Source organism: Siphateles boraxobius, unplaced genomic scaffold (genome assembly GCF_051911475.1).
Source record: "Siphateles boraxobius isolate OS27281-9 unplaced genomic scaffold, OSU_SipBor_1 29, whole genome shotgun sequence".
NCBI classification, from domain to species: domain Eukaryota; kingdom Metazoa; phylum Chordata; class Actinopteri; order Cypriniformes; family Leuciscidae; genus Siphateles; species Siphateles boraxobius.
This window is the reverse complement of record NW_027508908.1, coordinates 15,077,961-15,103,236: the sequence shown is the minus strand read 5'-3', so window position 1 is coordinate 15,103,236 and position 25,276 is coordinate 15,077,961. Positions and strand designations below refer to the sequence as shown.

General features: G+C 38.2%; 1 protein-coding gene across 1 annotated transcript in view; it reads left to right on the top strand.

The window, feature by feature from the left end:
• The first annotated feature begins 3,806 nt into the window (after positions 1-3,806).
• The window catches only part of hhip (hedgehog interacting protein), a 44,856-nt gene continuing 23,386 nt past the window's right edge, over positions 3,807-25,276 (top strand). Inside the window, exons 1-6 of the mRNA XM_077246688.1 lie at positions 3,807-4,547; positions 7,366-7,558; positions 12,007-12,148; positions 17,754-17,955; positions 24,012-24,163; positions 25,013-25,186. Of these exons, the coding sequence (XP_077102803.1) occupies positions 4,278-4,547; positions 7,366-7,558; positions 12,007-12,148; positions 17,754-17,955; positions 24,012-24,163; positions 25,013-25,186 (1,133 nt within the window). The 5' untranslated portion in view covers positions 3,807-4,277. The remainder of the gene's footprint in view (positions 4,548-7,365; positions 7,559-12,006; positions 12,149-17,753; positions 17,956-24,011; positions 24,164-25,012; positions 25,187-25,276) is intronic.

Here is a 25,276-nt window from a genome sequence, read left to right as displayed (position 1 = left end):
ATAAAAGCCTGTACATGAAACCATAGACAATTACTGTTAGGGCTGAAATAACAAAAAGAGAGAGTAAGTTAAAGGATGTGTTTTTTATTATCTTTTTTTACTTTTTTAAGTTACATACACCCAAATATGATGATCCCCTTGCGAGGTACCCTAAAACAGAAAGACATATAGTTTCATGTAAAAACCCATTTATACCGTGTGAGGAAAATGTACAGTATTATACACTGTTACAAATACAACAAATGGTTTTCATAATTATAAAAGGATTTTATATTATTGCTGTACTAAAGCCTGGAATTTGAATAATACTTTGAATTTAAGTGATAGTCCACCCAAATATGAAAATTCTGTCACCTTTACTCATTTTCCTCTTGTTGTTCCAAAACTGTATGCACTTTTTTTTTGGAATACAAAAGAATATATTCTGAAAAATTAAAGAAAGAAAGAAAGTCATACAGGTTTGGAACAATATTAAGATTAAATTTTGGTTGATCTATTCCTGATCTATTCATTTATTCCTACACACTATTAGATTGACATTAAATGTATAAACCTGAAAAGAAACATTTTCAGTTTGATCAAAATGTATATAAAGCTACAAGAAATATAATTCCAGCAGCAAAAACTGTTTTCAATATTGCTAAATGCTAATAATAAGAAATGTTTCTTTAGCACCAAATCAGCATTAAATAATGATTTTGAAGGATCATGTGACACTGAAGATTGCTAAAAAAAAACAGCTTTGCCATTATAGAAAACCGTTCTTTTAAATTGAAATAATATTTCACAATATTACTGTTTGACTATTTCTAATCAAGTAAATGCAGCCTGCGTTTTTCATTGTACATGAGAAACTTTTTTCTTGAAAAACTTTCAGTGATGGAGGCAAATGGTTTGTAGTTCTCCTGCTATTAAACTGTGCTGTGTGCAAAAAGACATTTGATGGTAGTGTAATACACAGATAGGCACCACTTAAGAAGAGCATTGACAAATGGGTGTCAACAGAACATTGTCACCTTTTCCTCAAGCCTCTTAAGATATTTTCTTGAGTGTGGTTTGCCACCTCTGATCTGTGAGTTCAAGGGTGTTACTGGATTCTGTGTGGTCAGGGACTATCCATCTCTTGGTGGGGAGTATTTTTCTTCGAGGGCTATTGGACCAAAGCTTAGCCTTGTTACTGCTGAATTAGACAACAGATCTAACCCAGGGACTTTCCCAAATGACAAAGCAAGAAATATCCTTCCATCTCCAACCTCAATTGATGACTATATATTAGGTACTGGTTAGTGCATAACTTCTCGTATAAAAACCAAAAGGATAGTGCATATTGTTGTTAATGTCCTCTGTACTAAATCAGAGCATATGTGAAATTGCGGTTTTGCTTGAAATTGAAACTTTAAGAGTTTTCTCATAACAAAAACTCATTTTGCCATCTGTTGTTTGTTGAAACGGGGACATGGAAAGGGTTACAAATTAGTCATAAGGTCTAATAGAAAGCTTAAATATCACGGATGGTGTTGTAATAGTCACAGAGTCACAACAGCAATGATTCAAAAAATAGCTTAATAAAGTCATTTTAGAACTCATAAATTCTTATTGAGTCCCCAAAATTTGGAACAGTTTGTTATTTTCAGATGTGTGTGAATATATGTTGCCTTCTTACAGGGAATTGGTAAGTAGCCATAATATCAGTGCTTTAAGAAGGCGAGAATATTCTGAAGAATATTAGAGCTTCTGCACAAAGGGAAAGGTTATATCTCTCAGAGCAGATGTACTGCCAAACCACAGCTGTATCGCACATGTTTTCATGTCACTCTGGACTGATCACAAACCAGTCTAAGCCATCTCTCAAGGACCTTAGCTTTGCCTCTGCACCCTATGTGAATCATGTCATATTTACCATCCAAAGAGACGGATCAAAAAGGCTGGCCCGCTTCTGAACACAGAGCAGGCCTGGCTGGATATGGTGGCAGGCTGTTCAACGCTCAGGGCCATTTCCATAATTACCCAACAGTCCAATCACTGTGGATTCCTGCAATCCTGATCTCTGCTGATAATCAGACAGTGTTCTGGTCAGTGCTGGACCCCCCAAGGATGAACAGGTGTGGTAATGTGACTGATTGCAACTAATGCAACTGAGGTCTGTTCTGAGAGGATATTCCCCTCTGGACCTGCAATCTGAAGATCTCTCTATAGATGAGAAGAAAAGAAGACTTGTCCTGCGTTTGGCTCAGTCTTATCAGAAACCCTCTGAAGAGCAAGAATGCCAGACATTCTCACAACTCTGTTAACGTAAGAGTGTCAGAAACTCAGATCAACAAACTGTCCTGCTGTAGCCCCTGATCTCCTGCAAAGCCATTGGATGTTAGCATCTAATAGAAATAATTAATTAAGCAAGTGCATAAATAAATATAGAATACAAGAGAGATAATGTATTAGAGAGATACAGATTTACATTATCTCATGTGTTCCATTTAGATTATTCAGTAACCATTTCCTCATCTAAATCCACAAAGTCTATGACTTTGAACTAAAGAGTAGAAAAGGATATAAAATATTTTCTATGGATTTTTGTGTGTGTGTGTGTGTGTGTGTGTGTGTGTGTGTGTGTGTGTGTGTGTGTGTGTGTGTGTGTGTGTGTGTGTGTGTGTGTGTGTGTGTGTGTGTGTGTGTGTGTGTGTGTGTGTGTGTGTGTGTGTGTGTGTGTGTGTGTGTGTGTGTGTGTGTGTGTGTGTGTGTGTAATAATAATAACATTTGCCCTCATGTTATCTAACCCTCAAAAGAAAGAAGTCATACAGGTTTGGAACGACATGAGGGTGAGGGAATGATGGCATAATTTTCATTGTTGGGCCTATTATCCCATTTATGGTAAAAACAGGTATCAGTGGTTGCCAGAAAACTATACTGTAGCTACTGTTGGTGACTGTATATTTTACACTATGTATTGTAACTTTGTTTTATCGAGGGGAATCGGTTGATCCTCACTTAACAATATTAATGTAAGTGATTTTAGTAATATTATTATTAATATTAAAAAGATAGACAGAGAAAACGCCCAACACCTGAAGCTAAATGTAACATTTGTTATAGACTTATAGGTTTTTGTGGTGTTTGATATTACATGAACGCAGAGCACGGTGCCACACAAAGACAATATCAGTGTGACACATGACTGTGAAATAATGAAATAAATATGAAATAAATAATATACAATAGAACATAAAACACTCCATTGTAGCTGATAACAAAAATAAAAACAAACCAAAAACAATCTAAACAAATGTGATGATCTGGGAATGTTTATCTGCCATATGTTATAAATTCTTACTTACAGCTAAAAAACAAACAAACAAACAAACAATATTTTATAGTCAATATAAAGATAATTGCTTTGTACTGCTGCAAAAAAAGAAATCCCTTTAATAGTGTATAATACCTTTTCTTTATGTACAGGTGAAACTCAAAAAATTAGAATATTGTGCAAAAGTTATAAATTTGATGATTAGGCCTATGGCTTTATGAAAACCCCAAATTCAAAATCTCAAAAAATTAGAATATTACATGAAATCAATAAAAAAAACGATTTTAAATACAGAAATGTCGGCCCTCTGAAAAATATAATCATGCATATGTATATAGTAATATATACTAAATATATTAGTTTCAGCTTTTAATCTGAATTACATGAAGTTTTGCATGATATTCTAATTTTTGGAGTTTCACCTGTAGGCTACACCATGATGCGCGTTCCCGGACTGGATAGACGTCATCGTGCGCGTTCCCCTTCTCGCGCGCTGGTTAAAAAGAAGGTGGAAAGAGCAAAGAGAAACATGTGAGTGCACTGAAGAGCATGCAACAGACAACTTGGTGCAACTTTTGATCACACGCATAAACCTTTGTGCACCAACGGGATTTAACTTTTTTGGCAAGGAGACGTACTACTACGATGTCTGTATAGGCCTATAACCTGATCACTTTCTTATTTTATATACATATATATGTTTTAATTTAATTTTGCATTAATATAGGGTACAATATCCGTTTTTTTTTTTCATTTTAACAACATCATAACCAGCACTTGTCTTAATTTATTATCGAATTTTTGTTTTATTTAATATCTTAATTATAATTTAATTCAGACTACTTTATTAGCGAATAGTTGCCTATTCTAAATTAGTTATTTTATAACAACTTTCTGGACGCGTAGGGACTCTCATACAGCAGTCCTATTTATTTCTGAGCAGTCGCGTGTTTCGCTTGGTTTAATCCCTGTAAAATGAAGCATTTGCAATTTGTGCTCTTGTTGGCCGTCGCGGCCAATTTTTGGGAATGTGGTGATGCGAAATTCGGCGAGAAAGGAGAATTAAGTCCAAGGAGGAGGAGATGTTACGATGGAAGTCTGCCGAAACGCCTGAAGAAGAAGGAGAGAAAACTGTCACTGGAGGGAAGCGGTGGAGGGGAGGTTTGTCACAGGCTCTATCCTCGCGTGTCCTGCTGTCCGTCCAGGAGGGCTCCGTATCAAATACTCCATCGGAGAGATGCTCGGGTATGTTCAGGCTTCTTGCAACCTCAAATTAGCTAGTGATTATCATGCGTGTTTTGTTAATGGCAACTGGTTCGTAAATTGATTGAGATGTTTGTAACAGCAGTATGCGGAAAAATAATGGGAATTCATGTAATGAACATATCGATAGCCTACATGTGAGCAGTAGCCATGCATACAGCAGCATGAATTTAACCCGTATATTGAACAGAGAGCGCAGCGAAAATAGAGCGCACAAGTCTCGAGACGCGTTTTTAAAAGTTGAACTTGTTTTACCATGACACGGCGTCTTAAAACATGTCTTAAACTCGAGACACTGATAAACACAGTGAGACCTTTCGCAATGGCCAAACATGTACGTCACGCGAGTGTTTACATTGAAAAAAAAACCCATTAAAAACAGATCGGACGGAGGTAAGAACGCGTGCAGTGTTCCATCCTGATCTGCTATTCACTCGCGAACACGAGGCACGCGTATGAATGAAATCGCTTCACTGCTGCAAAAATATTGTTTCCTTAATTTGTATGGCTGTAAAAATATGTGTTTCTGCAGTAAATGTTTGTATGTGTACACTGCCTATTTTGCGGAACTTTCACCCTGATGTTTCAATGACAGCATAGGCTATACTTCTCTTAGTGATGGATACAAATACGATTTACATAAAACAGATGGGACACAAATGTCTCTTGATCGGTAATGAATCGCAATTTTCTGAGGCTTTCTATAGACGTGAGAAGATTAATCTCAATAGTTTTATCAATGAACAATTTCTATGCCGAGGAATCTCTCTTTTCTCATGTAAACAACCTCCACAAATCGACATACGCGGCTGGCTGGCATCGCACGTTGGTTTGTGACAAAAAGCCATATTGCATCATTTAATTTGCTCAAGTCATGCAAATAAGAGCGAGGCTGAATTGAACAAAAAAGAGTCGACATCTCCTCCTCCCCACTACACTGCCCACACACGGAGTCTTTTTGCTTATGGCAAAAGAATAACAACAACACCATTGTGTTTGTTAGTTTCACTAATGGGTGAAGCTGGAGAACATCATTCTCCCCCAGTCCTTGGCTCTGTCCAAGTGTTAGTTAATGCCTTTGATAGGGAGCATTTGTCCTGCTCCGCACCCCAAACTTACTTCCATCAATTCCCAGAGGGCCAAAATGGTTTCAATACTAAGCTTACAGGTTTTGTGGGGAAGTTAGCTCAGTTGTGGTTTCCCTTTTTTTTAGTTTTTTCGGTGAAGAACTGTGAATTGCGTGAATCATGCCAGGTGATTCATTCGTTAAATAGCCTAATCTATTTGTTGGCTGTTATAGTTGCGGTAACTTCGATCATCGATCACCTTTCCTGCACCTCATTGAGAACTTGTGAGGGCGTAGCTGCCCTTATTGTTTGTCACTTAATGACAAGCAAGTGTTTTCAAATGAGTCTTTGTGTGTTTACGCTTGTTCTGTCAGTTTCATTGACAAAGGATATTGTGTGCTGTGATGGATGATCTCAACATCTGCTCAGATTTTACTATAAACATGACTATCAATAGATTAGTCATCTGAATGTAAACATATTACCATGTTCATGCCGAGCAACACCATTTCTAAGGATCTGCTATTAACAAGCCTCCTAAAATCTATGTTGAGTAATGGACAGTTGGACCTAAACTTGTATATACCTCTTATTTGAACTGGCATGTTTCAACGGTAGTTACATACGGCATTAAAAGCCTGTAATGTAGACTGTGGTGTGATTTGAAGCAGCTTTGAACAACTTTTGGCATTTTTTGGAAAACACAAAAAAACAAAGGTCCTCTTGTTGCTGGTGAGGCTGATGGCAACATTGGAGCCCATCCCAGCAACATATGGGAAGAGTGCATGGTTGAGAGCACACAAATGCTTCTCTCCATGGACCATGTGCCAGTCCATGGCTCACTAAATCAATGGGCATTTTAAAGCAGGAGAATTGCCACTCACAGACCAGGGTAACACACCAACCACTGCAAGACAGACCATAGCTTGTAAATTGACAACATTTTAAACTCTCTGGTTCATATGGAGGTGTCAATACATTTTTGGACACCGTTTTATCTTCCAGGCACAAAGATGGTTTTGATTCACTTGAAAGAATCTGGAGAATCAAAATCAAAGAAATCTGTCCAAATAGTTTACTATGCAGAGCAGTGGGCCGGGAAGGAGCTGGGCTGTCTATACGCTGTCTGCTGGGTGTGTTGGTCTAATTGACTTGGACAGACTGCTAATTTGTTGATACCAGCACAGGAATGATGTGCCCGTCTTTCTGTAAATTGGTGTTTACACATGGACCTCACACAGAGAGAGAGAGGGAGGTTTACCAGACTGCTGTGGCCCAGGCACATGTCGGAGGAAGGGAGCAGATTACATTGTTGTTTTATTACAGCTAATTTGTTACATAAATAAGCCTGCTCATTTTCACTGCCCTAATCTACTGTTTACTTTTGCTTGGTGTCTTAAGAAACATTTTGAGTATCCTCATTTCGATCCGTTCGCTCCAGCATGGGTTCAGCTCTCAGCTGCCATGCGAGGTGCAATTTTGGCTTAGCTGTTTGTGAGCTCAAATAAACAAATCAGGAGAAATCAAGTCCACATGGATGTGTGGTGTTTGTTAAGAAAGATGTTTAGAATGTGAATTTTGTCTAATTAACTAGAAAACATTCCAAAAAATGTGTCAAACCGCATATTTTTTTTTTGATATACAGTCATTATATAAGAAGAACTTTGTAGCATAAGTAAAATATGAATTAACCATTAAATTCGAGCCACAGTTCTACCCTTTTATCTCCTCAGATCTTCTCAACCAATAACACAGAGTGTTCTAGACTTCTGGAGGAGATTAAGTGTGCCCATTGCTCACCACATGCTCAGATGCTCTTCTACTCACCCAAACTTGAAAAATCACCACACAGAGAACAAGATCTACCCCGCTTATGCCATGACTACTGCCAAGAATTCTACTACACCTGCCGGGGACACGTACCAGGTAACAAACAAAATGCACACTAGAGTTTTGCATAAAGATCCTCAGTAACTCTTTTGACACATGTATTACAATTATTCTGAACAAATGACATCAGATTGATTAATGTATCAGACTGGAAAGTTGTATAGGCTTTATGCCAAACGTCACTTTCACAAACAGGAAAACAGGTCTCATTGCATCCACTTGTCGGAGAAAGTGTTAACGGCAGTACGAAATTATGGCAATATCTATGGATTTTAAGGTAATCAGCCAACCTTGCTAGTTCTTTTTATTGTTGCCACTATTCTTTTTATTGTTGCCACTATTCTAAATGTTATTGAGAAAAAAAAACGAAAAAAAAAAAACTTTTTACATATCTATCTGCATATACATGAAAATGCACATTTCGAACTTAAATGGTTGTAATTCAAGAATGCTTTGGAATATAGACGTAAGATTGGTCTTGTTTTAAAGAAGACATTTGGCAGATTTTTGTAGAAGTGAAACAGAAAAATTAAGAAAGTGAAACAGAAAAAAGTTATAGAAGTTTGAGTTTATGAAAATGTACAATGTAAAAAATTTAATTATTCATATTTTATATAAAATATATTTTTTCAAAACCTGGGCGACTCTAAAACTGCAAAAATATCAAAGCCAAAAATCTGAACAAGTTGTGTTTCAAATTTTAGGTTGATATTTCAAAAAATGAGCTTTCAGTAAGATTTTGTTTGGGCGCAGTACCAAACTTTTTCACTAGATGACAACCAGACTCCATTACTGCCCATATAAGGGCGCCTCCATTTCCATATGTGTTTTGAGTGATATGAACCATTATTTCCACAATTTTCATACAATTTATGAAGTAGACATCCTATTCAGAAGTAATATGAGAAGTTTGGCAGATTTTGATATGATTTCAACCTCTAAGAAACATAAAAAGAACACGCATGTTCATCACTATTTCAAAATAAAGGTCTAAGAGTATGAAAATATTATTGTGGCAAATTGATAAATTACGGCTCCTCTGTAATTTATTTTGAAAATCAATCATCAAATATTGAAACTAGAGATTGTAAGCTTTCAAATGATATATAGTTTGTCAAGATTAGTTTAGGTTTAGTATAGGATATTACTGTTTTAAAAATGTAAAGGATTTGGGCCCACCGGTGGGCCCGTGACACTTAAGGGGTCACAATAAAGCTTAAAATGAATAGTATTATATAAGTATTTAAAATATAATATATAAATGGTAATAATTAAACTATTTAAATATTTTATTATATTTAAAATTAACTATGAAATATTTTATTGTTGAATATTAATGAATCCAATGGCAATTGAATGGATAATTCAAAACCAGAATGAGAACTCAAGAACATGCCTTAGCTCAGATTCCACCTTGAAGCAGTCTCATAAGACAATCTTTATTAAATCACATGCAAATAATCTTAATGAATACCTTTTAATCCTTTTTTTATGTTACTACATTGGCATTGACCATTGAGGTCCATTCAGTGTTCCATATTTTGATCTCTCAAAAATGCTGCTTTTCAAACTTTTTCATAGTTGTTAAGCTTACATGTAAACACACGTCAGCGGACACATGCCCCAAACAAACCTTGAAAATCTGTAGCTTTACATTAATGATTTTATGATCTGTTTTTTCCCCTCTGTCATTTGGCAAGCATCTTATTTTACGTCAGCACAGCCTGCCAAGATGTGTTTGGTGCTTATGTGCATCTGTCTCTGGGTATGTGTGTGTGTGTGTGTGTGTGTGTGTGCGCGTGGTCTGACTACGGTCTAGACATGACTGACACTCACACCTCAGCTCACCAGCAGAACACACACACTTTACAGGATGCAGTGGAAAACGAGGGCTGTTCAAGGCAATGATCACATATAATCAGTTTGTTTTTCTTGGTGGCAGCCTACGTTCAATGAAAAGACAAGGTTGGGGGGTTGGTTGGGGGACAGATGGCAGAGGGGAGGAGTCCGAAGACCTGAAAAGCTCTAAGCCATCATGAGGTTTGTATTTTCTCCCAAACATGAATGACATCAGGATCAAACATTCCATAGCTGCTCTATAGTGTTGCAACATTCGCTGCATGATGCATTCCATCAGATGGAATGGTATGCAGAAAGCTGGCCGCCAGACCAAACCTTCTCCCTATCAGCGCAGCCATAACAGATTAGATGGAGGCCGATATGCAAACAGAGAGCAACACGCACATATGCACCCACGGAAATACGGATAGACCAACAAATAAGGCACCATATACATACAGTTTACCTCTGTATAAAACTTCCTCCATAAAACAGATATATAAAGGTGTGCAGTCTGTTTCGACTTTTTGCAGAAGGAGGAAGCGAATGGGAAGGAGAGGGAGAGAGAAAAATAGTGGTAAAGTCTCTGAGAACAGGAGCCAGTGCCAAAAGACTTTACCCCCTCCCCTCTCCGCCTCCCAAATCAGCATATGTGGTGACGAATGACACATTTATTTTTCTATAAAGGTTGTGTATATGTAAAACTGCTGAAGTGCATCAAGATGTCAAGTACTTTGGGTGGCCACCCAGGTTGCTTTGGAAGATAACCAGATGGAAGTGTAACTATAGCGCTAAGGATGTGGAGACTTTTTCCTCTCTGTCCTGTTTTTCGTAGGCCAGTACAATAAAACTTGAAAGTATTGTGGAGGGGCTGAGACCATAGTTAAGGCCACACAGTGTTTTTGCCATGTTTGGGGAAGTTATAAATTGTTCAAATTAGACAGTTCATGTGATTCATTCATGTACATATTTTTTAAGCATGTATTTAGACCATGATTGCAGATTGGTTTTCAAGAGTAAAACATGCCTTCATATTTTACTTTCAGTCCCCTTTGGTTAAGGAAAAGTGTTTCAGTTCCAAAGTATTAATTTTATAGCCGTTGTCTTTCAATGTATTGATCTTATTTGATTTGGTAAATATTAAGTTATGAATTGGATTGATTAAATAAAGTTATCATTTTAGATAACTGATTTCAACTACAATTAATTATATGATTTGTATAACACATTTAAAGTATTCAGCAATGCTATTGCAGAACTGGATGAAACATCTAATCAAATAGAAGTTTAAGACTTGGCATGTTGTTTCCAAAATGTTTTGAGAGGATATATCCACACCCCTCATCAGCACAGACCCAATCAATTAAAATGATTTCTAAAAATATTTATCCAGCAATCTGAAATAACATTGACATTGAAAGGACATGGAAAAATTATGGAAATTTAAAAGTGTGGGAACTGCATAAAGGTTCTGACCTCACAGCTATTGACAACAACTCCCAGGCCCTTACCTCTCACAACAGCAGGCACAAGATAACCACTGTGGTTTGTGTGTGGGTGGCATGGCAGTGTGAGTGTAGGTAGTGGTGGGTGTGCTTGTGTGTTTGATCTCACTGTTGTGTTTAGATGTATAGGGATATCCTATCACCTCTGTTGTTGGTGCTGTTGCCTCACTCCCAACCGTAGCCCCCTTCCTCAGACAGCATGGGGGACTCGTTGAAGATGAAAGGAGAGAGAGGAGTGTGTTTGTGTTTCTATCACTGCTGTATTTGCTCTGCTCCTCCCCATGAGAGGGTTTAGCTAAGGTGGTTACCATATCAGTGTGGTTTCTAGGTCACGCTGGTCTCGGCTACCAAACCGAGTCCTGTTCTCTCCCCTTGTCATCCTACTACTCATTCAGCGAAAAGGCAGATGTTTCCTAGAAACTGACCACAATTTATTTTTGCCACATGCTTAATTTTTCAGGTTTTTCATTGCACATTCCTCAATTCTAGATGGTGGAATTATCTTGGCTACTATTGGAGAAATAAATAAGGGTGTTTTCCCTGAAAGTAAGCAAGCAAACCTAATCTCTGAAATTTAATCAATCAGTTTGGGTGTGCACTTATCATTTATTTGGACTTGACCTGCATGTTTCTACTGACAAATATAACAGTGAAGTAGATACAGATTGAGCATTGGCATTTTTGGGTTTAATTAAACTCAACATACGGACCACACATGTCTGAAATGGTTTATAATACATCACTGGGGTTCAACCATCACATAATTGTAGCACTCAGAAGTGTGTATCAATGTGGCTCTGTCAAATATGACCGTTTATAACAAATGGTTAAAGATCTGGACCGGTATGAATGACCATTGCTTGCACTTGTCAGAAATGAGAGGCAAAAACAAATGTCTTGATTTGAGACTCAGTACTTTATAAATGCACCATAGACAAGATTGGAATTAATCTTGGCACCGGAATCACCACCAAAACGCCCACACAATAAGCAGTCTGATGGCTGAGGACATACTTGACTCGAGTACAGCTTTGACTGTAGGGGATTCAGTCGGTTTTGGAGGTTATTACATCATCAATGGACCCTGTGTGGTGTCTATCTCAGGCTGAGACCAGTTGTCTATCTGTCTGTGTTTTTTAGAACTGTTCCAAGCCGACGTGGATGAGTTCTGCCAGTACTATGGAAGGAAGGACGGTGGGCTGTGCTTTCCAGATTTTCACCGAAAGCAGTTGCGCCGAGATTCCAACTACCTGTTAGATGAAAAAATAGAAGGGATTAACAGGTATATTTAAGTTTTACACACTTTTTTTTTTTTTAAATTACTGTTGAAAACACAAATCTGATTTAAGCTTAGTTGGTTGTATATGGTATATTCAATAGAGTTTTTAAATCATGCAAGAATAGTTCACCCAAAATTCTGAGAAAAGAGTTAATTTATGAAGAATATCCTGGCCAATATTTACACTACAAAGCACTTTAAAATGCTAATGGTACACATGACTTGTAGGAAATATATAGTACCTTGTCTTCTAAAGTCATATGACATTTTTTTAACAAACAATAAAAATATTCACAAAACTCTTGACACCTGCCCTAGTGCTCCTTGGCACGTCAACGAGAGTATAGAAGAGAAGTAAAAATGTCGGATTTGAGACTACTCGTTCTTTGATTAATCGGATGATCAACTTCACAAAACCAGTTTGAATGATTCATAAATGATTTGGACTAACTGGTTCTGAAGATCAGCTCAGACTCAATCTTGTTGCAACAGCCAATGACAAGGAAGATTATTAATGATTAACCACTTTGTCACAAATTGTACTGTTTGGCTTCAGAAAACTTGGAATCTAATGAATCTAGTGAAGTTGTATGGAATACTTTTAAGTAATTTTGCATCCTTTTTGACACTTGAAAGCGTCTGAATAGAAAAGAGGGTCCAGTACATTATTCAAAATTGACATGAGGCAAAATTATGACAGAAAATGAAATAAATAATGACAAAATGACCATGTTTTGGATTAATTATTCTGTAATGACATTTGCCTGTAATAACATTCATCATCAGGCATGAGGGAAACTTCCTTCCTTTCCTCATCCTATGTTCCATGGCCCAGTATGACTGGCCTGCTTTGACTACTTGGTCATAAGGGTAGCCTGAAAAAGGTCACCAGAGACAAGACACGCCTGACTAAACTTCCATGTCACAACATTCCTGCATGTACTCATTGACCGGTCCACTGTCCCTTTCCAAGCCAGAGCTTTGTGTCCAGACTGAGTTTAACCAGCTTTAAGAACACAAAGAAAGTGCTTATACTGCAGGAGCTCTGATCCACTAGTGACAGTCAGAAGGCTTTGACCATTTGTGACAGGAGACGGTGGCGGATGTCAATTGAGACCGGCTGTAAGAAAAAATGAGCTCATAGCTGATTTACCTGCTGATTGTAACTGAAGGCAGAATAGTTTTATTCACTTTGCACAACTTATAATAATGGATATTTATTGTGCAGTCAACAATACCGCCTGTCGGACTCAACAGATCTGGGGTGTGTTTCCCAAAAGCATCGTTAGCCAACTATGGTCACAAGTTCCATTGTTACAAACATAGTTCAACAATTTGGCATTTCCCAACACCATAGTTCCTACATACATTCTCAAAAAGCATCGCAAATTTGTGTGGTTGGAAATAAAGCTCTCGATCTGTGCTTAGAAGCATAGTTTCTTATTAGAATGACATGTGGTCTTAAATAGATCATGCTCTTGTGGAAAATAAGCAATCTAGCGTAGTACATACTACAGTTGTAATCAAAATTATTGAACCCCCATTGCAAATCAGATTTATTGGCAAAATGTACAGACTTTCAGCTGTTTGCAGTGAACAAATCAAACAAAAGTAATTGAAATTGCTCAACACAACAAATGTTTCAAGTGATTTCTACAAAATTCAACTGAAAAATGCAACTTTTAAAGACTTCTGTGGTCTCAAAATTATTCAAGTTATTCAATTATTCATGTTTGAAATATGGCTAAGTCAAAAGATTGGTCCATAAAGTCAAGAGAAGATATCATCGCACTTCACAAACAAGGAACAGGATACAAAAGATGGAACTAACTGTTCCTAAAGACACCATTGGAAGCATAGGTGCACACACACCATTCGCAAATTCAAACGTAAAGTGGTTACACTACCTGGATGGGGCAGAAAAAGGAAGCTCTCAATGGCTGCAACCAGATTTCTTAGAAGGCAGATTCAGAAAAACCCTTGAGTGTCTGCAAAAGACCTGCAGTAAGACTTGGTGGCAACAGGCACTGAGGTTTCAGCTTGCACAGTAAAATGCGTACTAAATGCATGCGGTTTCCATGCCAGAACTCCCAAGACGTACACCACTACTGACCCAAAAGGACAAAAAATGCAGCTCCAATTAGCTCCAATTGATATTAATAATTCACAGAAGTTTTAAGATTCTGGGACTTTTCGGCCCTATGGATCAGCAGTATGTCTGGAGGAAGAAGAATGAAGCATATGATGAAAAGTCACTCTGCCTACAGTTAAGAACTGTGGTGGATCGTTGATGCTCTCGGGCTACTTTTCATCCTCTGTCACTGGAAACATGCTGCCTGTGGAAGGCAAGATGGATTCATTGAAGTATCAGGAAATCCTAGGAGAAACATCATGTCGTCAGTGAGGAAGCTGAAGCTTGGGTGTCATTTGACCCTCTAAAAGGACAATGATCCCCGGTATACCTCAAATTCCACCAAGGCTTGGTTGCAGAATTGATGAATGAGGCATTTATATAGTGCTTTTATATGTACTACTGTACAACCAAAGCGCTTTGCAATCATGTCAGGGGATCTCTCCTTAATCCACCACCAGTGTGCAGCATCCACTTGGATGATGAGACGGCAGACACAGAAAAACGGCGCCAGTGCGCTCACCACACACCAGCTATAGGTGGAGAGGAGAGAGAGTGATAGAGCCAATTCAGTGGATGGGGATTATTAGGAGGCCATTTTTGGAAAGGGCCAATGAGTGGAATACGGCTAGGACACTGGGGTTACACCCCTACTCGTTATAAGAAGTACCATGGGATTTTTAATGACCACAGAGAGTCAGGACCTCGGTTTTACGTCTCATCCGAAGGACGAAAGAATAGTATCCTGGAATATTCTACAGTGGCCATCACAGTCACCTGACTTGAACTCCATAGAAAATCTCTGGTGGTATTTGAAGAAGGCAGTTGCAGTACACAAACCCCAGAATATTACTGAACCATTGCTCATGAGGAATGGGCTAAGATTTCTCAGCAACGCTGCCAGAAGCTGGTGTCTGGTTATACATCTCGTTTGCAGGAGGTCATAACAGCAAACGGTTGTTCTAGTACTAAAGATGCTTGCCATGAAGGGGTTGAATAATTTTGAGACTGCAGAAGTCATTAAAAGTTGCATTTTCAGTTGAATTTGGGGAAACCACTTAACACATTTGTTGTGTTATTGCAATTACTTTTGTTTTATTTGTTCATTGCAAACAGCTGAAAGTCTGAAAATTTTGCGAATAAACCTGATTTGCAATGGGGGGTTGAATACTTACGATTACAACTGTGTATCTTTCATTCCATTTATATATATATATATATATATATATATATATATATATATATATATTAGCACTGTTTTTCAACAATTAGCACTGTTCTTGAAGAGTGCTAAAGAGTGTAAATGCATAAGAATCGGCATACATTCGGTAAGTAAACCGCATATAGCCTACGAGACAGTAGTGTGCAGTGGTGTTCTGAAATGAGGAGGCTAAGTCCTCATAGATTTTTTGTATGTTATTTTAAAAATAAATCAAACGTAAATTCATGTTCCAGTCACACTTAATGTTGTCACATTTTGCTGGTTAAATAAACATTACTTTAAAAGAGAAACAAAGAAAAAAATAAACCCAATTCAATTTTGTATTTTTACATTAACAATGTAATCAATGTTCTATTTATTAAAATCAAACAAATCACATCAAGTTAGTGTTTTAAGCATTTTTACATGCATTCAATAATTGTTTCAATAATAATGCATAACAATATATTTTATTTGTGAACTGATGTTCAGCTGTTTTTTGAATAGTCAACTTATTGTCGGATCATTAGTCATTATGCTCGGTAAACACTGGTCAAAGGAAGATGTACCTTTAATTTCACCAAGCTGATTGCTCATTAAAAAACTTCCACAGTCATCATGTTTTCAGGCCATTTCAAGTTTGATTTTGTGGCTTCGCTGTTTACTTAGTTTTTAATTAGTCTTCCCATTAATGCAATCATTTTGTTCATTCAAACTGATTCGTGTACATGGAACACTCACGTCAACAAGTGATGGGATTTATCGTACGAACCACTCACGTCAACAAGTGGTGGGATTTATCGTACGAACCAGTCATAGCGCGATGGAGGCATTGCCCCTCTCATGTGACTTTCCCCCCATTCATTCTTAATTACCCTCAGCATGCGTTAGGGGGTCTGTTAAAACTCAATGGGCTCAGGGGAGGCAAGAGAGACATGGACTCCCACTGTAACGTTACCTGCTGGTGTCGCTTTTAGACAGTGTTACTTTTAAAAAACAAATGATTTATACACTTTTTAATGTGTAATATTTAACAATGTGTAATATTTGCATTGTTTTATTTTTGTTATATAGATTATTTTCTCATCCTATTTTTTTGAGGAGGCACTGCCTCCCTTGCCTCCTCGGAGGAAACGCCCCTGTTATGAGAGAATGCCATTTACATACTGCATGTAAACGTAATTAAAAAATTTACTGGTTTCTGTTGTTTAGTGTAAATTAACTATAATAATGGTACAATTGCAATCTTGATAAATTAATTAGTAGAAGTTATCACTCCATTTGTATGATGTTATTCACAACAGTCTGAATTCGTTGAACCAATGTGGTTCAAACGACGGAGGTGCGACCATGTTACTATGGTTTCTTATGTTACTAATGGTCACTAATGTTACTAATGGTCACTAGCTAGTTGATCCCTTCAACTATGCATCATACTATGGTAGTAAAGCAGTGATTTACGTCCTTATAAGAAAATCACATCCCTGATCTCTTAATGACACGTGTGTCAATGTCCCCCTCGGCATACCTTTACTTCACTTCAGTTATTAAAGCAATCTGATTTAATGACACCTTTCAGTGAAGTGTGACCATCTTCTTGCTGACCTCAGTTTAGTGTTAACCGTGATAAATGCCTCACTTTCTTGTGACCTTCTTAGAAAAATAATCACGAGCTATGAATCCACTGTGTGTTTTGAGAAGCCCCTGAGCCAACCGTCATTGTAAAGGAACATCATATTTCTTCATCGGATCTCCCAGTGTGAAGGGCCAGTAAAGCAACATATCTGATCAGGCAAAGTGACTGCTTGAGAGTCAGACTGACGTTACTGCTCAGGCACGAGATATCAGACATACATTCACTGCCAGTCCACCCCCTATTACATCTATGGAAAATCCCTTGAAGACTGCTTGTTAACTGGAGCACCCAAACCGCTGATGCCCTTGTTTTATTTAAGGCATAATGTGAGTTGGCGTGTCCCCACATCAAATGTGACTTGTGGTTAATGGAACACTTGTTTCACAGCTTGAGAGCCCCCAAAGTCTGACTGTGAATAAAACTTCACAGTGGAAGTTCATTTAACAGTCTACTCCCGAATCAGTCTGTCAAGCAGAAATTGTTTATAACAATTCCACTTACACAGTTATACTGTTAACAACAAAAAATAGACTTTTATTGTTCTTGAATTTGATTTGTACAGAAAAATTACAACAGTTCTAAAGGCTGATGCATAAACTAATCTAACAAAATTTCTAATCTTGACATTCCCTTCATACAGAAAACATAAACACAACTGCTACTGCTCTCAGGAGATCCTTAGTGGTCTTCGACAGCCTGTTGGCGTGGTGCATTGTGGGGATGGATCACAGCGGCTTTTTATTTTGGAGAAGGAAGGCTTTGTACGAATCCTTACACACAACATGGAGCTCCTAAAAGAGCCTTTTCTGGACATTCATAAGCTGGTCCAAAGCGGTATGAAGGTAAGTGGCACTTAGCTCTTGTTTGTTGGTATAGTGTTTTCAGTTGGATGGATTGACAAAAAAATATTTGTTTTATGATTTTTTTCTTCATTAAAAGGTGTTATATATAAAGAAATAAAAATGAGCTGTAGTTTTACAGTCATGGCACTTATTTCAGATTAAGATTCAAGTCTCATCAGTGGCCTGAAAAACTTTTATTTCAGAGTTTGAAATTCTAATTCGAAAGAAGTTGGAAATTATTCAGCTATAATGTAACTCCATAAAATCTATTCTCCATCTCTATTGTGTAAATGCATATTATTGATCATATTGTGAACAATAATCCATGTATGTACAATTTTTTTAGGCCTCGTAATGTTTAATCGAAATATCATAACTTGATCTTCTGGTGAAAATGACTTTTCTGTGGTGTCGTATATGCCGAACTTCTCCAGTCATTTAGTCTGCTTAAATCCCGCCCTTCAAAAGCAACTGCAGTCTGACATTACATTTTGAGCGCAATGACTATATCTCAAAATCCAATTAACAACTGATGGATAGAACCAAGTCCTCACCCTAAAAATATTTTCTTCTACAATAATCTTTTCCACTCTGATGTACGTCACAGTATGGAAGAAAAGATGTTACTTCAGTTTGATTGTGACTTCAATTATAAACTATTTAGCATGATGTTGTTGCATTCAAGCCCAAGACAAATGCCATGTCGGCTTACACAACATCTACCAAAATGACAGAGTGCACCTATAACATATTATACAATGCAAAAAATGTATCAGGATTGTTTATTCAGAATCGTATCCTAGTTGATATAAGTATTTTTAAGCATGCTAATAATGGTGAGTTTTAGCTAAACTTAGGTTTTCTCTCCCACAACTACTGACATATCTGCCTTTGATGAGGAACAAGCTGCTATTTGAAATTCATACAACCTGACCTCCCACCATCATAGAAGTCTGTCTTCCATAAATCAGGAAGCTTCGTTGAAACCTGAAAGATCTGTTGTTTATCATTTTGGTTTGGCACCTTTTCAGACAAAGCCGAGATGGGAGAAATGAAGCCCCCTAACAGAATAGAAGCTTAAAGGAGCACAATAACAACTTCTATGGATTTATTTCCATTTTTCCTCTCCTCCCACCACAAATCAAAACCTGAATAGAGGGTGATACTGAAGCCAAAAATAGTGTTGGCATAACAATTTTATTATTATGCAAATGCATTCTGTATGTGGGCTTCTATGTGTGTGGTTTGCTTGCTGTCAACTTGACTGCCAGCAGAGGAAACCTTGTGTTTTGTTGTTGAGGATCAGTGAGAAAGGCTGAAATGTTGCCAGCTGTAGCATTCACTTACATGCATGTCTGTCAGCAGTAGTTATGGCGTGTGTCACAACAGATGTTTATCTGCCCCCACAAGAACTGAGGCATTCTGTAATTCAAGAACATTTCATTTAGGAAGTGTCCAGAGATGTAGGAAGATGACTGCTTTTTGACAGGAAGTTTATGTATATTGCATACCTCCTGTTGCTTCACTTACTGTATAAATGGAGAAGGAGCAATTATGGAGTCAATATGCAACAGCCCCACAGGAAAGACCCCAAATGTGCCTTGTCATCATTAAACATAATTGGCTGTGGATAAAGCAATCATTATGACAATTAGAGTAAGCTCAAGCCCCAGTTTTCCCCAAGAGTGCTATTCTGTCAAATTTGTCCAAGTCATTCTGAGTAAGCCGTGTTTACTTAGAGCATCAACAGGACATGTGCCCTTTATGCCTGTGGAAGGCCTCGAGACCCGCTGGGACCCAACTTGGGCATGAAGGGGAATGATAGTGTTTTATCATGACTTTGATTCTAATGTTCTGTATTTCCTTCAAGCCCAATCCCCTCACTTCCAATTAAGCCAAACTGCTTGAAAACAATGCTCTGGCTACTTAAGGGAGTCTCCCAGAGCACTGTGGGTGTTCTCTGATGAAACCATATCTCTTCACTCACTCACACATGCACACACACTGTGTGACGTTATCAAATATTCTGTGCGATTTGCGCTTCTCGGATAACAGCCAGAAGTTTTGTACTGAAAAGCAAAGACACCCTCTCCTCCATGTACTAACATGATTTTCATTTCTGGATTAACATTTATTTTTGATATCTTTTGAGGGCATAAAATAATTTAAAAAAAATGTCAGGGTGATACAACTCTCGTGATATAGAAAACAAGGTTGTTAAAAGCCTTTTAGTTTGGCATTATATTTTATATATATATATATATATATATATATATATATATATATATATATAAACATTTTAACAGACTTTTGTCCACCAAATCAAAGTCATGTGGTTCAACCAATGAGCAGAAACGTGCAGAAGGAAAAAACTGAAAATTATGTCACGTGCAAACACTCATGAGTGTGTCAAGGTCAATAAATCTCCTAAAATATTAGATAATTTGACCTTTTTATGACAAGGCAAGGTTAGGTATATATGTAAAATGTCATATTGTATGACTCCCCAAAAACTTAAATGCTTTTATAAACTATTCAAGGTGTTAGAATATGTTATGACTTTTTAGTTGACACCATATGACATTTTTTTAGAGAGTGAATTGCTGCATAAATTATACATTTTTTAAAGCCATATGAAACCATATTCGTTTATGCTACTTTTTATTTTTTTATATTTTTATTTTTCTTCATCATAGACACTCTTATCTGTCACTGACCAAAATTCTACTCTTCCAATACAAGAGTCAAAGATAATTACTTAATGCCTTATTGGTTTTGGCCAGGCAGAGACATCTTTGCCATTTTGCTTCTGCTGCATAGATATCTCAAGGTGGATTGCACTGGCTGCTGTGGAAGCATGCCATAGGATTGTGGTCCAGTTTGATTTATTTAAAACTAACTTATTACACTCTCACATCTGGGGCTAGTCTTTAAAGTGCAATCCCGCACCAGTCTGACTACCATGTACTAGTTTCAGCAAAGTAAGAGTGCTATTTTTGGGCTCTTAAATAGTTAACTACCAGTTCAATAATTTGGGATGTCTTGCGAACATGTTACCGGGTTCCAGATGCTGAAAAATAGTCATACAGTGACAAGCAAAATCCTGAAGTGTAAGATTTCAGCGCCTTAAAGTGTTTATCTTCTGAAATATTTGTGTGAAAAAGCTCTGATTCAGTCCATGTAGATGTGATCCTTGCTAGATGTAGTGAAGACATCTGCTCGAATATGAGCGCAGTTCCATTGTGGTGTATCAACTAACTCAAGGGGTCCAGCTGCAAAAAACTATTTCTTGCCGAAGTAAATAGATCACAGCATGTTGTGCACTCTGTCACTTGACACGCACAGCTGTTGAGTTCTTTCAGCTAGACAAGCAGGAGGGCTCTTGACTCTGTCAAAAAATAAGTATCCTAGCTTTGACAAATGGAACTTTTCCTCTCTCGTCCTTTGACTCTATTAGCAGTTCTCTTTGAGAAACAGCCGCTGCTTCGCTGTCATCTCGCATAGCTTGCTCTGAGTTTCTGACCAAGGTTCAGACTTTGCGAGGACCCCCGAGACAGGATGAGCACCTGTGATAGAGCCATTCCGAAGATTTGTGGAATGCTCCAGAGAGCTGCCTCTGTAATGAGTGAATGTTATCCTACGATTCGATCTGCTCTTTTCACTGCTTGAAAATGAGCGATCCTCACCCAGAACTCCAGTGCTGCCACAGGATTAATGTGTGTTAACAGGTGGAGGAGGGGCATTTGACTTGGGTCTTGGGATTCATTGTGTTGAACTAAATGGAACTCTGAATTAGTGTGAGTATTTCAGATTGCCTTTGAGGTAGGCACACATTGTTTTTCTCCAATCAGCTCGGGTGGAATGCCTCTTTATGTAGGATTGCCTGAGCCAATAAGGATCAAAAGGTGCTCAGAAACAATGTGCAAGCCAGGCCATGCATCAAGTCCTGAAAGGCAAGCAGCTGCCGATGGGTTGGGTGGGGGGCTTGGAGGGAGGCGATTGCGCTCTGTTCCTGTCTGCAAATTCATCTGACCCCTCACTAGCATTCTTGCTGAGAAGCTGTTACAACCTAATCTTTGGACTGTCAAAGCAACAGGCAGTGCACAGAATGCTTACAATAACATAGCATAGGACCTCTTTTGAAGCCACATTTTAGAGCTGAAGTGTTCCTATCTACATCAGCATGCTGCAAGGTTACCCTAATTAAGTGTCTAACAAAAGTTCTTGTGGCTGCTACAGTGGAACAATACGTACTAGCTTTGCAACTAAGCTGAGGCTTGTACACATAGCCCTACATCTGCAATGATGGATGGAGGGAGGCTATCATGAAGTTTGTCTTCTCTTAATTAAGTTTTTGGTAGCACTCAGAGGAATGAGCCCGGAAAAGTAAAGATTTTTTTGTGCCTACTTGTTGAAGGAACGATCATTAGCAAAACGCTAATATTTCAGCTAATTTACAGTTGTTCTTTGGTGGTCCCTGGCCTGAGATCATACGACTCTCTGGAATTCTTAACTTGACCTGCTCCCTCTGTGTTTGTTTTGGGATTCAGGTCAGTGAATCAGGAGTCCAACATTTTGGGAGGGAGTTTCGGGGAAAGGAAGAATGTTTCATTTGAAAATGCAGAGAAAGGATAAATGATATCAACCTGCTGTTAACTCAACCCAACCTCATTTTGTGTTTGACTAATATAGAACAGACATTTAATGGGCACCACAAAGTTTTGCTTGTGTTTTCGCTTTGTGGTCAACTAAAGAGGCCTCCTGAGTTTTATTATTCGTGTCCCTACAGATCCAATTCGAACTCCTCTGGAGCGTTCCAGAGATGAAGCGCTAGCACTTGAAGCCTATCCGAATTGGATTACTTCAGCACAGCCCAACAGAGCTGCTCTGACCAATTTATGATCTGTATGTTTTGGTGTGTACCGTGTGCTGAACCACACCGCTAACTTCAGCAATCCACAGAAGACCTCTTTTTGCTAAATTCTTGTGAGAAATGCCGCAGAGGTGGCAGAGACAGCTAATTTCATGAAAACTCTATTTGTTTACTTATTTGACAGCCAATATTAATGAATTGTTATTGTATGTGTTGTAATTAAACTGCCGTTATGTCTTATCCCAAAGCATTAAATCACAATATTTTTTTCAGGTATTCTCCTCAAACCTGTTTGTTCATTCATTAATTCGTTAATTCATTCATGAGGCATACACTTTGCAATCCGTTCATTCATGTCATTTGTGTTACCAGAAAGAAAACAAAGTTGGGAAGATGAAAGGGAGGAAAGTCCAACATTATTACTTTCCCCAGGAACTAACACGACATAGCTGCTTATTACAACAGGCTATGATGAGTGGACCACCAGAGTAGTGACAACTCATATAGTTGCTTGCGGGATGAGAGGTTTTACCTATTACACAAGCAAATTCAATGTTTTCCAACTTGTTGCCAAGACAGTGGGAGTTTCTTTTTTTCTTTTTTGTCCATTCTTTTTCTTGCCTCTCTCAAATTGTGCATGGGTTTAAAAATAAAAAAGAGAGAGAGGAAAGGTGGGAGGTGGGAGGGGGGGGGGCAAAGGAATCCTGGACCTTTGTGCTCTCTATGAACTGCAAGCGAGCTAATGAATTGTTTCAGCCACTCAGCACTGCATTCACGGATATCCCCCTAAGATTACACACACAAATCACTTGCACAATGGAGGCCGCAAGGAGGGCCTGGGCATCCCAGAGGAGCCTGGCCCCAAATACAAGCGTCTATAACCAAGACAGGGTTGGTGAAAAGGTGGGTGTGGAGGGGGTTTGCATGAAGTCAAATGTTTTATAATCATTTGTAATGCAGTAGTCAAGGAGAGGGGTAAAAAAGAAAAAGCAAGGGGGTAAGAGGGCATGGGGTAACTGGCCCCCATACGGAGAAAGAACGAGATGGAGAAAGATGGAGAAAAAGGAAGAGAGGGGGGGGGGACATGGGAAGGCACTGCTTAAGCATTTTTGCAGCCCAGCCCAATCTAAAAAAGGGACATAATTAACTTCTGGATTCTTTGTGTACCCCATCTGACTTGCAGGGAGGAGATGAAAGGGGCTTGCTTAGCCTTGCATTCCACCCCAATTATAAGAAAAATGGAAAGTTCTACGTCTCCTACACGACCAACCAGGAGCGTTGGGCTATCGGACCACATGACCACATTCTTCGTGTAGTCGAGTACACGGTGTCCAGGTAATGGGAAACCAGTCACAGCTTGACCAAGCACAGGGGGAACTATCCAGAGTCGTAGCCATCATAGGACGTATCCCCCTTCATATTCAGATATTGTCAAACTGCCCTCTTGATTTACAAAGCCAACAACAACATAATATTATTGTCTTAAAAAAGTGAAAAAATCTGTTGATGACAAAACCATGCTTTACCCACACATTTGGTCCCCCCAATGTCAATATGTGGTGAGGGCCTTGGATCAAACACTTTACACATGGACGTGCATACTTAGTGTTTGTTTTCCATGTGGTTTTGGATCTGTCTTGAGAAGCTAAGCTCCTCATGAAATGCTTTCACTGACAGTGATGAATGGTTTATAGAGAAATGTAATCACAACATATAATTATCACGATTGCTGACATCCGTTCTGATTGTTTTTAGCACCCCAGCTGCAATGCAAAACACCCAGCATTAAAAAAACATGCTGAAGTATACATTTTGTTTTAACCACATTGTAAATTAGCCTTTCAGATGCCAAGCTTGTCAGTGTCATCTGGTTGGGAGTTATAATCAGGCTTAGACAAGTTTGTTGACTTTTCTTTTTCTGTGCTAATTTTTAGGTGCACTTTTTAGGCGTATTTTTTTAAACTATGAAGTTTATTAAAATATATGATGAAAAAAAAAAGTATGTATTAATTTATTTTTGTATTTAATTGTATTTAGTTTTCTATGGCCTGAGACACTTAGATAGGCTTCAGCATACCTGCGACCCTATATAGGACAAGTGGTTTGGAAAATGGATGGATGGATGGATGGATGGATGGACGTAGTTTTGTGTTTAAATGTATTTTGTTGAACATTTGGTTTTAGGAAAAATCCGAACCAAGTGGACACGAGGACTACTCGAGTGTTAATGGAAGTAGCTGAGCTCCACCGAAAGCATCTGGGAGGTCAGCTCCTCTTTGGGCCTAATGGGCTTCTGCACATATTTTTAGGTGATGGCATGATCACTTTGGACGATATGGAGGAGATGGATGGTCTAAGGTACAGTTTTGAATGCAGTAACTGTGATAAATCAGGCTCTATTAATGAGTCAAGCTATGAGGCTAAATAGTGATTTCAGTATTGTTTTAA